The sequence below is a fragment of the Channa argus genome, chromosome 24, assembly GCF_033026475.1.
Source record: "Channa argus isolate prfri chromosome 24, Channa argus male v1.0, whole genome shotgun sequence".
Taxonomy (NCBI): domain Eukaryota; kingdom Metazoa; phylum Chordata; class Actinopteri; order Anabantiformes; family Channidae; genus Channa; species Channa argus.
Genome location: NC_090220.1, coordinates 4,255,785 through 4,272,050, shown reverse-complemented (window position 1 = coordinate 4,272,050; position 16,266 = coordinate 4,255,785). Strand labels below are relative to the sequence as shown.

The following is a 16,266-nucleotide window of genomic DNA, read 5'->3' as shown; positions in this document are numbered from 1 at the left end:
AACGCGCGTAGACAATTTTAACACTAGGACTTCATCACTCTACCCCCATTTAATACATAAAAACAAACACACACACATAAACATCCACAGGAAGAGATAACACCAATGATATGCGGTAGAAATGGTGGTGGTGTGTCCGTTTATTACACAACACAAAGCACCTACAATTATCCCCTCCCTGTTTTGTCAGACAGTGGAAATATAACTTTTTTAACTTTTTTTCACAGTGATTTTTATGTGGACATGTTTAGACAAGGACATTAAATTGTTTCATTTAAATGGAAAAAAAGCCTACACACAGAAATTCACAGCCAATATCACACACAAAAATAAAGCAGTGTCAACAAACAGTAAATTGAGTAAAAAATAGAATTTAATCATTTAAATAGTCTTTCAAAATACAAACATTGATTTGAACTTCTAAATAATATAATGCTTAGTAGCTATTTTTCATTATACCCGGTAATGTTTAATGTACACTGTGGCTATACAAGGAAACGTGAGGTTTGGTAATTTATTGTATTGCTCATTTATGTTAATGCGCACGTTTAATAGAATCTACAAATGACTGTATCATTTCAACAGTGACACTACAAATGACCCTGGTTTTACCCTAGTCCAACGTACCCAAAACATGTGTTAATGAAAATTATGTACCCTTACATAAATCACTGAGGCCTCTGTATTATTTGTTTGCTTTAGAAATCTGATTTACTATTTGAAAAATGAGTAAACACCTCACATAACAAAAAATGTGTTTGATGACAGAAACATAAGCTGTAACATCTGAAAACAAAACCAAACGGGCGAGTCAGAGTCCCATTTTGCCAACCCCTATTCCACAGTGCTGTATCTAAAACAACACCTGTGTGTTACAAGTGCTGCAAATGACCACTGTTTTCAAGCTGCACCAATAAACCTTTGAAACCACATGAACTGTAGGATTTCCCTCCAGTGTGAGAGGCTTTGGACCAAGGGGACATCTAATGAGCCACATATGCCTTATGACGATACAGAAAAATGTTATAAGGTGTTTGCATAACTGCAGGACATTCGATATATCTAATATTTACCTTGATCAAAAAAAATGACATTTGTCTCCACAGTTATTTGGCCATGTGGCTTCCTTTGCCTCCTGAGGTAGCCCTCTGTAGCCTCGCTAATTAGCTCCGTAGAGCTGTGTAAATTGATCCCCAAATAACAATGAGCTTCCGAAAACACACACTTACATAAACTTACATAAAAAAAGCATTTAAAATATTATAAATGGAAAACATCATTCCAACCCCACAAGTGTCACAATGTCAATAAAATACCATAAATCCTAAAAAGGAAAATGTATGAAAAAGCAATTTTCAAGTCTTTACAAATTCCAATACACTGTGAGCTGCACAAATATAATTGTAATGGGCAATTTGTATCACATTTGCTGGCTTTATTATGTTCTACTATAAATTGCATGTTTGTTGATTTAAATACAACTGTACATGGCTAAAATAACAGTGGCCACTCAGCCACTACTATCATTTCTAGGGATCTGATTTTGACATCAGTTACTGTAGCTTTGCAGTGCATGTGAAGCTTACTATAATGATCATATATAGTTAAGTATACAAACCCGCTGAACAATGAGTAGGACTTTCAGGATGTTTTCAGACAAGGTTTCAACATCTAAAAGGAAGATGTTGAGAAAGTTGCATTTCTTGTTGCCCTGAGCCCTTTTACGGGCAAGTTCAAATGTTAACACATATACAGGAAAAGAAATCTCAAAATGTGTGATATTTTATGCAGCGTTCTTCACTACTGCAGAAAATGCAGCAAAAATTCATAAATCAATCATACACATATGGATTAGTGTTAGAGATTATAGCCCACAAGTAAAACGGGTCAGAAAATAGTGGTTAGAGCTAGTTGAGGATAGTATAAAAAAAAAAGCAGATGAGGCATATGCATTTTTTTTCTAACCACGGATGTTTCCACACTGGCTTTAATGTCAGATTTGTTGCCTTCCCTGATCTCGGTGTAGCTCACTGCAGATGTACGCATGCGCCTGCTTGTATGGAAGTCAGTCTGTGTGCGCCAATAGGATTTATATACTACACCAAATCTTTTCCTTTCCAAGTAGAGCATTTTATGAGCAGACAATCTTTATAATGCACATCTCCTGGACTACAAGTCAATTGCACAACCTTTTATAAAGAATCCTGCACCTACTATGTACATCACTAGTTCCCAACTACCTCTGTAAGTGCTGTTGGTTCTCTCAAGAATTACACTGGTTTCTAAACCACTCTGTACTAGATGAGTGGTTTTTTTAGTTGTTGTTATTGTTTTTTTAAAATCAGCACTTGGGGTCCTAAGATTGGAGAACTACTGATATACACACACACATTAGATGTCTCACCATTTAATGCACATTTAAAATGTGACAATAATCATTATATTGCTTTTAACATATTGCAAGTAATTCCTATGAATTTGCCTACAACGGCACAGTGAACTACAGTGTATACAAGCACTCCATGAGCATATTAATCTGACCCTAAACTCGACCCCCAAATCCTTTGCCAGGTGTGTCATTATGGCTTTCATGAGTAGATGTTGCATTATCTTAAAAAGGTCAATAGCCACATGATTGCGGTCTGTTCTTGGGTTTTGAAACATTGTTCTTTAGTGGTTACGCAACTAGATTGATGCTGTGATGGAACATACCTCGAAAACTGCTGAAACTGAAGTATTCTGGGATTAATGGTAATGGTGTTTTAACACTTGGATCTTGGAGCTTCTATTGATGTTTGGCAGTTGCATCTTAGTTTAAATAACCAAATCCCACTTTTGGACAATGCATGAGGTTTTTCTTTTTCTTTCTACATGTAGCTTAAAGAGTAAAAGGACTATTTTTCTCATTATCAGTTCTCTAATAAAATCTTTCCTTTTTCATAAACCACTCATCCACTGTTAAAGACCAGACCTCTGGTGGGTCTTTTTCTGCATCCTCTTTTTTTTCCCCTTCCACACTAAGGAGAGTCCATCATGGCTTCCAGCATCTCAAGGAATAGTTTGTGCATGGGTACACCTCCACGCGTCTTAATGCTGTAGAAGGTGGTAAGAGCTCGACCAGCAGTCTGTCGGAGAAGAGGCAATGTTAAAAGGAGGCGCCCTGCTCGCTGTGGGTCATCTGGGCGCCGCTGACATTCCAGCTCCAGCAGGGCCTGGTGGAGAAGGTCCCGCAGCTTCTGCACAGCGTCCATGTCCTCGATGTAAACAGAGTCTGACAGGACAGCAAGGGGCACATGGTAAAGACAGTGTATAGGGTGGTTACATTTTCTCAGCTTCTGTAACATCAAGATTACTTATGTTGCTCAGTAGTTTTGCACAAATAAATATAAAATCAGTTTAAATGACTAAAACTAATAAAAATCTTTATTTAAAAAACAAACAATGGATCTGTAGTGTAAACAGGACATGCTACATTATCTCCTGTTGACAGTAATCTCGAGTAGACCTTTATGACCTTTAAGAGTTGTGAGCGGGGTAAATCTGCCACAGCCAGATTGTCATTAGAGTCTAATTGTGTACGCTCTCATTAGAAGCTACAGCCGCCCCTACCACTAGGAGAGAAAATAAATACATAAATAAATAAAACATAAAATATGTGTATATTTATATGTGTGTATATGTCTATATATCTCTCAGGGTAATGACAACTGCCAAAAATCTTCATGAGCCATAATGTAATGCTGGTAGTATGCAGTCTTTTACCTGTGGTCATGGATCTTTGTGTGCTGACAGAATTACTTATATAGCTACTATCATACAACATAGCATTAAATCCCACAATTTTATGAAGGTTATAATTTTCGATTTGGGCAATTTTTTTAGTTTTTAATACACATTGACTATTAGAAGTGTATTTAGAAATGTGCAGGATTTTCTAATTTGTTAGCCAACTTTAGTGGACGCTTAGATGAGATTAGATGAGATAAAATGACTCCGCTATAAAAGGGCTGCAGGAAGCCCTGATTTATTAATTAATAAGACTTGGGAACACTAGTCTAGAACGCCTAGCATATAATAAAATGTATCACCGATAACCAGTCAAGAAGGTGAAAATACATTTAGATTTGTTCAAATGCTAAATATAATCTATATGCTAAACAGTTCATCTACACATTTATAACTACCTGAGTTTGTGAGTGCGATGGCTTTTAGCATGACAAATTCTTCCCGGTCCACATTTAATGCTCGGAAACGGCGAGCAAGTTGACTAATTGCTGCATTTAACTCCGTCAGTCCTGCAACACGTGACATCTCTTCATCAAGGACAAAATCCTCTGCAAACACCACCTCATCCTCACAACCCAGTGAGCGGTACGCTACACCCAGCACCAGCACCTCCAGCCACACTGACTGAAGCACAGACATCTGGTCTGCTAGGGACAGCGACAGAAAGCCTATGGGGTAACAGAAACAATGATAGAAGGTTAGGGGGGAGAAATTAAATCAAAGGAGAACAACTGGAAATAGGTTCACATTGTTGGTGTCAACTGAAAAGGCAAACACAGGTTCCATAAGTCTGGGGACAGCTAGTGACCCAAGTCCAGCTGGACCCCAACTAAACTGACAGAAGTTCTCCTCTCCTAATACACAATTCACCCCACTCAATTTTATTTGTTCTGACTATACAGTCTGTTGCAGAAATTCTGTTTACCAATTCATTTTGTTGATTTCAACTACGCAGTCCATTTAAAGAGAAAAAACAAATCTTCGTTTAAAAATAGTGATATTTCTTTTATAGTATCAGTATCCTACAAGGTGTATTTAAACAACCCAGGAATATGATGTAAATTCAAGTAGCTAAGGAAGTGAACACAGCTGTAGCAGAGTACATGCATGGATCAAGTCCCTGTGTCAACTGTGTTTTCCCGGTATAATCGGAAATGGAATTCAATATCGATATTTATAAAAGGTATTGTATGTAAGAAATTCCAGTATTATGGACATCCTTACACTGCAGCATGAAAAGGTCCAAGCAAACCAGGGTAAATGGTCTGCACTTTTCTATCTATTGGCACTCAAACCACTTGACACTGCTTCTTATTCACCCATTCACACTCACAATCACACACACACACTCATACACTGATGGCCAATGCTCACTGGGAGCAACTAAGTTGGGGTTCAGAGTTCAGAGTTGCTCAAGGACACTTTGATATGTGAGCGGAAGAGCCAGGGATTTAACAGACAACTCAAGATTGGGGGACAACTGCTCTACCTTCCTGTGCCCCATAAATAGTACAGAAAACTGAAGAAAGAGCAGAAGAGTAAATATAACACTGAGTGCAATATATTGTGTGTAATGTGTTCTATGGGAATCAGTATTTTCTAACTTTTATACTACTATTAATAATAGCTTTTATTTTAATGAAACAAGCAAAACGGTTTTGGTTCTATGTTGAAGTTAGATAAACAATCCTGATTACAGTGAGTTGGTACTTATTTTCTAGAACCTGTTCATTTTAAATAGAGTTGCCGAAACATTACAATCAGCTCTTCCTATATAACGCACTCTAGGAAACTCAATCAATCCCTCACCTGGAATGTGTTTGGCCCAGCCAATGATCACAACCAGCTCACGATCAGCAAGGTCACAAAGGGTGGTGAGCGTCCGTTGGGCTGTATCAGGCTGCAAAGGGTCGGGCATGGCAAATAGCTTTTCTGGCTCTGCCACTAGGAGGTGTGACACAATGATGTTGGAGGAACCTATGTCACAAAACCAACATGAAACAATTCATTAATATAACACAGAAATAAAACCTACCATGCATATTCATGGAAGCACTGATACCCCAAATTTTAACTCATTCTCATTACTAGTGTCATTACCTAAATGAACACATTAAAGGTTAGTTTAGAGGACACACTAATCACACCGATGTTAACTATGTGATACAGTGCATTTATTCATTTCTTTTATTCAAGTTTCCATATCTAATTTTTTTTAATAATGCTGAAAATTCTGCTTTAAATTTGCTCGACTGGATTTTTGAGAAAAGCCTTCAAAGATTGTCTACATTTGTACCAATAAGCACAGGTACATTACTTCTATTTTGGCAACCCTGAACTAGCAGAATAAGCCAAAAGGACCAAAAAAAACCATTATTTCTATTTTGCTCTGCTGACTGAAAAGTAAGGAACTGCAGCCTACTATTTTTTGGCAGTAGAGGGTGCTGTTTCCTAATAGTTTCCCATAGGTTTGACATATTTTCTGTGTTCCTTGTATGGTCTGGGCACCAGAACCACCAGTTTTCGAATACACACATCTTGGATTTATCTGCTATTACTATGTTTTATTTACTGGACAGTTACCAGATGCACAACAAAAGACTGTGTTACTAAAAAACTTTATTTTATCTGCACAATGTGCGTATTGTAAGAGCATAAAAATATATATCAAACCTTTTTCAGTCTCCTTTGTCAGCGGTAGAGGGGCACTCTGGTATGTTGCATTCTCTACTTCTGGACGCCTTTTGTACTTCTGTCTTCCACCTCGAACCCTGTCAAGGCGGACTCCTACATCATGGAATTAAGTAATTATGATTTTTGCTGGAAAAATGCAAAATACAACACAAATTCCAAAAAAGTTGGGAGGATGTGTAAGGATTAATAAAAACAGAATGCAATGATTTGCAAGGGTCAGCAACCCACATTTTACTCATAATAGAACATAAATAACATATCAGATATTGAAACTGAGGCATTTTACCATTTCATGGAAAATATTTGCTCATTTTGAATTTGATGGCAGCAACACATCTATGCCAAGTTACAATAGGGGCAACACAAGGCTGGAAAAGTAATTGCCGCAAACCAAAAACAAATTGAGGAGCATTTGACAACTAATTAGGTTCACTGGCAACAGGTCAGTAACATGACTGGGTATAAAAGGAGCATGTCAGAGATGCAGAGCCTCTTGAATGTAAAGAAGGGCAGAGGTTCACCAATCTGTGACAAACTCACCATCTACAGTATATAATATCATCAAAAGATTCAGAGAATCAGGAGGAATCTATGTGCGCAAGGAACAAGGTCAAAACTGGATGCATGTGATCTTCAGGTCCTCAGGCAGCACTGCATTAAAAACAGGCATGATTCTCAACTGGAGATCACTGCATGGACTCAGAAACACTTCCATAAAACACTTTCTGTAAATACGCTGTATTGTATGTTCGCTGTGCAATCCATAAGTTAAGTAAGTTAAAGCTGTATCATGCAAAGAAGAAGCCATATATGCCCGCTATTTAGAAATGCTGCTGTGTTCTCTGGGCCAAAGCTCATTTAAAAAGGTTTGAGGCTAAATGGAAAATTATTCTGTGGTCAGATAAATCAAAATTTGAAATTGTTTTTGGAAACCATGGATACGGTGTCCTGCTGACTAAAGAGGAGTGGGACCATCCAGCTTGTTATCAGCAGTCAATTCAAATCCCTGCATCTCTGTATGAGATGAGTGCCTATGGTGTGGGCAGCTTGCTGGAAGGACACAATCAATGCTAAAAGTAAGAGGTTTTAGAGCAACATATGCTCCCATCCAGACAACGTCTCTTTCAGGGAGACCTTGCATATTTCAGCAAGACAATGCTACACCACATACTGCTTCCATCACTACATCGTGGCTTCCCAGGAGAAGTGTCTGGGTGCTGAACTGGCCTGCCTGCAGTCCAGAGCTTTCACTAATAGAAAACATTAGGCACATTATAAAACGAAAAACCATGCAAAAAAAAGCACGGAATGGGACAACATTCCTCTCCTAAAACTCAGGCAACTGGTCTCCTCACTTTCCAGATGTTTACATACAGTTTTTAAAAAAAGAAGGCATGCTGCACAATCATATCATCGCCCTCTTTGAACTTTTTTGAGATGTGTTGCTGCCATCAAATTCTAAATGAGCAAATATTTTCCATGAAACGGTAAAATGCCTCAGTTTCAATATCTGATGTTGTTTATGTTCTATTGTGAATACAATATGGGTTGATGAGATTTGCAAATCATTGCATTCTGTTTTTATTTAGGTTTTACACATCGTCCACTTTTTCTGAATTAGGGTTGTAAACAAACTTGCAAGATCAGAACAATGCCCTCATAAGAGAGATATATAGATATAGAGAGACAGATAGATATCCATCTATATCAAAGACTTCCTATTCAGTGTCTGCAAAAGATAAACACTCACCCTCTTTCAGCATGCCTACTTTGAGGCACTTGGTGAAGCGGCATGCCTGGCAAGCCTTTCTGCGCCTTTTGGTGATCTCACACTCATTTGATGCTGGACAGCTGTATTCAATGTTACCTTCATGGGATAACACAAAAGGTGTATTTAGTGTGTGGAAAATTTCAATAAGGATTCAAATGAAGCATTTGAATGATCATTTTCTGAATCTGATCTGTGCTCTTGTGTTTAAAAAGTAAATGAAAAGAATTTACAGATTTGAAATTTGGCTCTCAAAGGGATGGAAGATATTCAAAGTATAAAAATGTTTCATTACAAAAAGTGTCAGGAGAAAACATCAACTTTATACTGGTAGTTCTGCTATGCAAACACCTTTTATCATAACACACACCTTGGATGGTTCTCTTGAAGAATGCCTTGCAGGCCTCACATGATGCCACACCATAGTGGTAGCCTGAAGCTACATCCCCACATACTAAACACAGCCTCTTGGGTAGCGTGCTCAGGGCATATTTGCAGCGCCCTGCTCCATTTCCAGTGGAGCTCTCCTCCGCTCCATCGCCACCCTCATCTTTGAAGTGGCAACGAAGAGCTGGTGTGTAGAGTGGTGGGGAGTAACGTTTAGTGCTGTCTCCTCTGGTCCCTCCACCTCCACTTTGAGAGGAGTCTGAAGAGGCCCCACCAGGGCTGGTCCGACCTCCCCCGCCTCCTTCTGGACTGCTTGGCTCTGCTTTTATATAGACATCTGACCGACGCTCCCTGGAAGACATGATGTCTAGAAGGACAAAAACAAAGTAATGTCAAGTAAATAAAAGGTATACAACCTGTATTTAACATGTTTCTCTTTTAACCTAACCTTAATCACCATCAGCTAAAAATGACCGAAATCCAACTGATTCTTTGCTCAGATGAGGCACAGGTCCAATATGTATTAACAGTGCAAAAAATATTTTCTGTTTTTGAGTTACAAATACAAAAAGGTAAAGGGAGTCTGACCTATACTATACTACCAACAGTGACTACTACCCAAAAGTCAACATGGTTATCTAACTTTGAAACCAGGGTCCTTTTTCTCAGCTGGAAGTATTGAAAGTGATAGCCATTTTGTATTATACGCCTGCTAATATCACAATAGACCTGCATGTTCTTTTTCTATGTTGCGTTTGTACATTTTATTTTTTGCTTTAACTGGCCTTTCTAGGTCATCAAAAAAAGCTAATGCTATCAAAACTAAAACTAAAACTAAAATAAAACTAAACAGTTCCCTCCCCTTCCCTATTCAGACACATGAAGTATATTTAAGGGAAGTGCTAGAGCAGCCTGGTTGACTGCTGAAGGCCTTCTGTAGTTCTACATTTCATTGCAAGAATGCGTATTATTTCAAACTGGGCAAAATCTAATAATTATTTTCATTACCATTTAATCAAATGCTTTAAATGAAATTGATGGAGCTGAAGGGGACATCTACAAGTAGTATTGTTTTATTTAATCAAATAATTTGTTTAAAATGAGAGGTGAAGTAGGAAATCCTGAAAAGTGAGTAAAAACAAATATATACCACAAGTTCATCCGTGCCTAGGAAAGAAGTCTGCCACTTTTCCATCAAACATCAAGATATACGATGGTTGTAGACTGTAGTGAATACTCAGTGAGAATCCTGCTGTCTTAACTTAAGACAGATTTTTAGAGAGATGACCTTTTTGATATGTCACCACTTCATTTTATCCTAGAAGACATTTGGGTGAAATGTGGTCATTAATATGTGAATTCTTGAGTTATGGCCCCAAAGAGTTTGTGAGCTCATAGTGACCTTTGACCCAGCAAATTTAATTCACGGTGAGTGTTTTTGATAAATAAGAAGAAATAACCTCAAGGCATTTCTGAAATATTGCCAGAACAGGATGTACATTAGGTTACAATGACCTTGGCCTTTGACCACCAAAATGTAACCCGTTCATCCTAGAGTCCATTTGGACATTTGTGACCCAGGTGTCTGTGCCATGCCGACCTTTAGTTTTCAATTTATCAGTGGCTACATTAATATAGGGCCTTACTTAAATGATTGTGCTTTTGTTCTAATTTAATATGGGATAATATGGGATCTCTGCAGTCTGAATAGCCTCAATTAATTTGAGAACAGAAAGTGATTTGCCATTTTCTCATACATAGATAAATTGAGTTGATCATCCTGTTGCAGCCTATATATAGGAGTTGCAATGTTAAAAACATAGTTCATTGATTGTTGTCGGATCCTTCACCTGTTGACAGCAAAATTACATGCATTTATGTTCTGTATGGGTGACTCCCCTAACTTAAAGAAATCTGTGTGTGAAACCTAATTAACACAAAGTTCTTATAATGGCACTTACCTAATGTGAAATGGAGAAAAGACAAAATGCAATGTTTTCCTGGATTAACATAGCAAGATAAATTTTAATTACCTAAAAATGTTTTATGCTATAAAGTTTGCTAACTAAACATAAACAATAACATTCATTCTCTAAACATATAGCATAAATAAGTAGATCCTCAGCCGTTACCTGTGCTGTACGTCATTGGTTTCATTCTGAACACTAACATAGACAAAAATTTGTATGTAATATATTGTATACAGTGGCTTCATAAAGTATTTAGATCCTCTATATTTTTGCACAATCTACTGTTCTGCAAAATTAATGAACTGATTCAACTAATATAACCCACGGTGACAAAATAAAAACAAGTTTTTGAAGCTGAACTTTGTCTAGTTAAATTCAGGATCTCCCAGTACTCGGGCAAGTTGGACTCTGTAACAGTACACATCTAGTGTGATAACAGTGCCCAAGCATGGAAATCCAATGTTATGACTATAGAAGAATGCTTCATTTCAAAATAAGAAATTATTTAAGCATGTTTGGGCACAGGTCACTAAATGCATTGTGAACCCACATCGGTCTGAGGCCAGCAGGGGAATATTATGCCTGGGCATAGTACAAAGCAACTGTGCCTTGTGCAAGTACAACCTTAAATCTGATACTTCAAATTGAAGTCATGTGAATCCTGTTTGCCCTTATTTTGCGAGTGATATGTCCAGATGTGGCAATTCAACTGATTTGATGTTCTAAACTGATTGTTTAGAACAGTGTCCAAATCTGTGTATAAAGTCTAACAAACTCTTTGAAGAATGGGTTGAACTGCATAAATCCAGGCATCCAAAGCTTAGCGATTTAGGAAGAAAAGAAACTTTCATTGTTGGCAAATTGGCAACTACACAGTACTAAATTTAAGTTCTTATTACTCTGCAAATTTAAATTTTTTGATTTTTATCATATTTTTAAGAGTTTCTAAAAGCATGTTTTCAATATTGTGGGTTATTAATTGAGAACTCATTGGGAAAAGTTTGTATCCATTTGAAATAAAATTGACAACACAAACCTGTGCAACAAGTGAAGGGGTCTGAATCTAAACATAATTTCCCTATGGGTTTAATAAAGTTCTTTGAATGTTTGAATGAATTTTGATGTAACCATTTGCTAAGAAACAGGAATTGGGCCTCTACAAATTTACATCCAGTTACACTCAATCCCAACAATGCGCAGTTACTTCACATATCTCACGACTGTCTTTACTTCATTTCAAAAATATTGTACTGTTAAGACATCACCTTTTGTCACAAAGAATTATTAATTATCGCTTTTCTCAATGAGTCCCACTGAGGAAAAAAAGAACAGATGTGGGTCTCATCACCTTGGCCCTGTGAAAAAAATAAGTGAATTCCCAGATGCCAATTTGCAAACAAAGAGGTATGCGCTTCACATTTACACAACACCTATAACAGTACATTATAAGTAAGACTTTGACCAAGCATCCAGAGTTCAAAACAAAGAGTGGGGAAATTAATACTAAACTGTCCAAATCCTGGTATTAGTAAAACAAGTAAACCTGACATATTTATTGCTACAGCAATAATCAAATGCTATAGTAGCTGGTAGTCCTAAAACGTTACTTCCTTTACAGTTTGGACTGTGCTCTGGACTTGACTACGGCCCTTTTTGGCAAGCACCAAGGGGGTCACAGTAACCAAGCTCAGTGAATGGCTCTGCCAATATTTCGGAACTAGTACATGTTATGAGATAGTCGACAACGTTATTGAGTGTGCTCAGAGTTCAAAACAAACACCAATCCTTGTACCATGTGCTGTGCAGCTCGACTGCTTTAGCAAATTTGAAACACCGTTTTATTTTTTATCTCCAAGTATAAGCTAATCTAACGTTATATGGTTGTTATTAGTTTGATTAAATCGGGTTAAACACTGTGTACATCCAGACTGGCTGAAATGCTTTCGTTTTCTTAAACGTGCCGCACGTAACCCAATGTTTGGGTGTAGCATTAGCATTAGCTCCCACCACAGCGAACACATGATAACTGTGGATTAGCTACCACTTCGCTAACTAAGATAGCACCAGCTAGTGTTAATCTTGAGTGACCAGCTCTCTCCTCCTTGCGCCAAGGATTTTTTTTCCCACCTTAACCCGTACTAGACTGCATCTTACCTGTAAACGGTGGCTAATATAGCACTTAACTGTCTCCACGGAGTGATAACATGGCATGGGTTTACCAGAAAATCAGTTTTCAGGCTGCCAGCGCCTGTTAGCTCGTGTTGGCTGTGTTGAGATGGGCCGGGCTACAATCGGCTTTCTGTAACAGCTGGTAGATGATAAAGGATCAAAATACTTGCTCAAACACATTAGTGTCAGGAGCACTCTGTAGGCAGGTTGACACTGTAATCTGACAGGACCAATATTACTATTAACTGTAAATTAACTAGTTGCTGGCAGACAATATTTTTTTGCAGACTATACTTTACAATGTCTCACACAGAAACAATTCTTTGTTTTTGATGGAGAGTTACTGGAAAAACGTGTTCAGTTCTAATTCTAACCTTGATATAGGACTATAATAAGATCACTGGCACAGTCAGACATTAAAGTAGTATCATGACATACCTGACATACTACAAGAATATCTGGTGTTTGGTATAAATATATATGCTGTTTGTCTGCTTTAGGCATCACAGTTCCGAAACAAGAATTTTAGCTTTACATCAAAAGACAAATTTTGATTTCACTTCAATTGGAATTGCACCAAGGAGTTGTTGTTTTTTTCTTCAAATGTTAATACAGCATCGCCAACATAAAGAAGCTCAAAGTATTTATAGCACTATATACTGGAGACTCTGATAGCTTCGTTTTCCTGACACTGGGTTTTGGACATTCTCATATTTATTTGTACTTTTTAAAGTGATAACCCCTCCGTCCCACGTCCCCTGTCTATTTACTGCTTGTTCTTTTTTAATTATTTCAGGGTTTGCCAGACAATTACTGCTAACCCCTTTAAACTTTTCATGTGTCTATTGTCCATGTGTCATTTCAGAACAATAGAAATATCTGTTTTGCATCTGGGTAAAGGTCCTGCTTTTCTCCAACAGGAGCATTTCCTTTGAATTCCATTATTAAAACAGAATCATGTGTTATTTTCTTCTAAAAGCCTACATCTTTAAGTGTCTTCTTTCTACGACCACCTTCTTTCTAAGAATATCTTCTTAAAAAAACATTAGCACTGCAGGCTAAAAGTCCTTCTCAGCCTTACAAGAACTTTGGCGCAGATGGAGGCATCTGGCTACAAAACACGAATAACAGACACAACCCTATCTAAAGCACAGCATTATGTTTCATCAGCATAAAAGGTAATGTGAGAACAGATTACCTGTTTGGTGAGCGGGGGATTGATGCCTATATATCCTTCACTCCTAGAGGTAGGTACTGACGCGCTACTAGTTTGGGCTGAAGTCTGCAGTTATCAGGACACCTGCAAAGTAAGCAAAGTTTTCTGAGTGCTCATAGACCTTAAAGCCAAGTCATGCCAACCCCCCAACACCAACAACATTTTCAATTGGTGATTTTAAGGATCAAACCCCCACACATACATAGAGTCCAGTCTTATAACTGACATGTTTTAGATATAGTTTCGCATATTAAATACATATTTATTAACTGTTCGGAACAGTGGCGGTGGCAAACTCCAGGTATTCCAAAAAAAAAAACTCCATATTAGCAATTGTTTTGTTTGTTGTTTATACTTGTAACACTGACATTTCCTTCCTAAAATACATAAGCCACTGTATCTACCCGGATTTCTCCACATTGCTCGAGTACCCTCCCCCTTGCACTGCATGACACACTCCAAAGGTCACAGCCACAGGAATGCTTGAAGGACAGAGTAAAGCCAACACCTTGTCTCTCACTCATACAAAGTCATAAGCTGAACTTTACAGTGATAAGTACCTGTAAATAATTAAAGAGTTTTAAGTTAGTAAAAGACATAACAATAAACATTGTAGTAACTCTCTAAAAGTGTAACTGTGAATCCGTGTTTAGATATTTTCTTTAAAGATAAACATAACTGCAAAAATTGAATGCAAAAAGTGTGACCTCAGTGTTTTAAAGCAACTTCAATCTTAAAGAAAATGAAAGCATGAAGTGGAAACAAACAGAGTCGTGTTTAATAATATTCACTGCAAGTGATGAGATTTGACAAACTTCTTTTTAAAAGGCAGACAATGAGGGTCAAAATATAGATTTTATAAACATCATAATAGACAGTTAAACAAACTACTAGTTTAAATTACTGTTTGTACAAAATGTAACCTGTGATCACACTTTATGCTATGAATGAAAAGTCAACTATCCGCACTTAAACCAGTCCATATCTGTCGTAAATGGTTATGAAGCTTTCTTTTTGTTGTTAGGAGGCACCGGTCGTTCTTGTTAATGGCAATACATAAAACTAAAAACTGCATTAAAAGCAATATTCTGTTTAAAGGTTTTAAATGCGGCGCACTGAAGAGACGACGAGCACCGAGGGGTGACCTTGTCTACTGATCTGGGCCGGTGAAAGGTTAATTACCAAAGTGGATTATGCCTTAAGATCAGTGATCTCAATCCCGCTCCAGCAGGCTCGGTGACTTGCGTAGTTCAGTGTGTTAAGACCTAAGAAATATTTGCAGACATATTCAACCATGGTCCAGATTTCAGTGGCTATACATTACATTTGTTAAGACACATTTTGTGGGTTTTGCCAATTACAGTGTCAAAGCACGTGTAGACGTATAATCAGGAGATGCTTTATAATGGGGTTGTAAGCAGGACACGTCGCTTATACTGCAAATTATTACACAATGTACTAAATATTTATTTAGCAGCTCGTGCCCCTACCCCCAATAACATGGCCACGCGAACTTAGCTCTGCTGGGGAGTCGTACATGCACGAGGGAGCTGACACCTCCACACAAACATAAATGAGAACCCAAACCCACTATAAATTCGGTCTCTGTCGTGCAGGCTAAAAAATGCTACTTACTATGAACTGTAAAACCATCGCACTAGTGTGGGGTTTTTTTTTTGTCCGAAGTCAGTCAATTCTTTTCTGCTGGCAAGTTCACTGTTGATTTAGCAGCGACGTCCGAGCCTCTCACGTCGTCTCATATCCACCGTGTCACCGTATGTTAAGATGGTAACAACGAGCGGCGACAGTCCGACTGCTCGGTTCCGTACCCCGGTGTTATAATTTCTCTTCTTCGGGTCCCACAACTGCGGTTGTAGTTGTATATTACTGTAAAATGAGACTGAATATCCGGTAGGAACAGAAATGTCACAATAAAACTATGACGACTCAAATAATATCTTAACTTTTCTCCAGTCACGCAACGTTTCCAAAAGAAATGTAACTACTTCTACATGGATGTGCCAATCACTCCCCTAGACTTATATTCATGCTAATATTACTTCATTTAACACAAACTGGGATTTTATTTTTATAAACTCCAAGTGGATAACTTCCGGCTCCGCCCCAGCGTCCACTCGCTAACTTGACGCTAGCTCAGTGACGTAGCCTCTATCCCGTGCCTTTTCTCCTCCCGCTGCCCAATTTGCGTCCGCTGTCTCCGTTACGTCCGTATGCACCGTGCGCCGGCGTCATCAGCGTTATAATAATGACCTAAA

The 16,266-nt window shown here is 38.0% G+C and overlaps 1 protein-coding gene across 3 annotated transcripts; it reads right to left on the bottom strand.

Moving 5' to 3' along the window:
* Positions 1–355: 355 nt before the first annotated feature.
* On the bottom strand, positions 356–15,871 carry esrra (estrogen-related receptor alpha). Of its 3 annotated transcripts, XM_067494888.1 has the most exons (9): positions 15,626–15,871; positions 13,973–14,074; positions 9,786–9,953; positions 8,619–9,002; positions 8,231–8,347; positions 6,460–6,573; positions 5,596–5,763; positions 4,185–4,454; positions 356–3,271 (listed from the first exon to the last, which is right to left on the bottom strand). In XM_067494888.1, exons 4-9 carry the CDS (start codon positions 8,995–8,997, stop codon positions 3,018–3,020), a joined length of 1,302 nt encoding a protein of 433 aa, XP_067350989.1. In that variant the 5' UTR covers positions 8,998–9,002; positions 9,786–9,953; positions 13,973–14,074; positions 15,626–15,871; the 3' UTR covers positions 356–3,017. The 3 variants fall into 3 exon arrangements, with proteins under 3 accessions (XP_067350989.1, XP_067350988.1, XP_067350990.1); XM_067494887.1 differs by lacking the exon at positions 9,786–9,953 and having other exon boundaries at positions 15,626–15,870; XM_067494889.1 differs by lacking the exons at positions 9,786–9,953; positions 13,973–14,074; positions 15,626–15,871 and adding an exon at positions 12,760–12,911.
* Between the last annotated feature and the right edge of the window lie 395 nt (positions 15,872–16,266).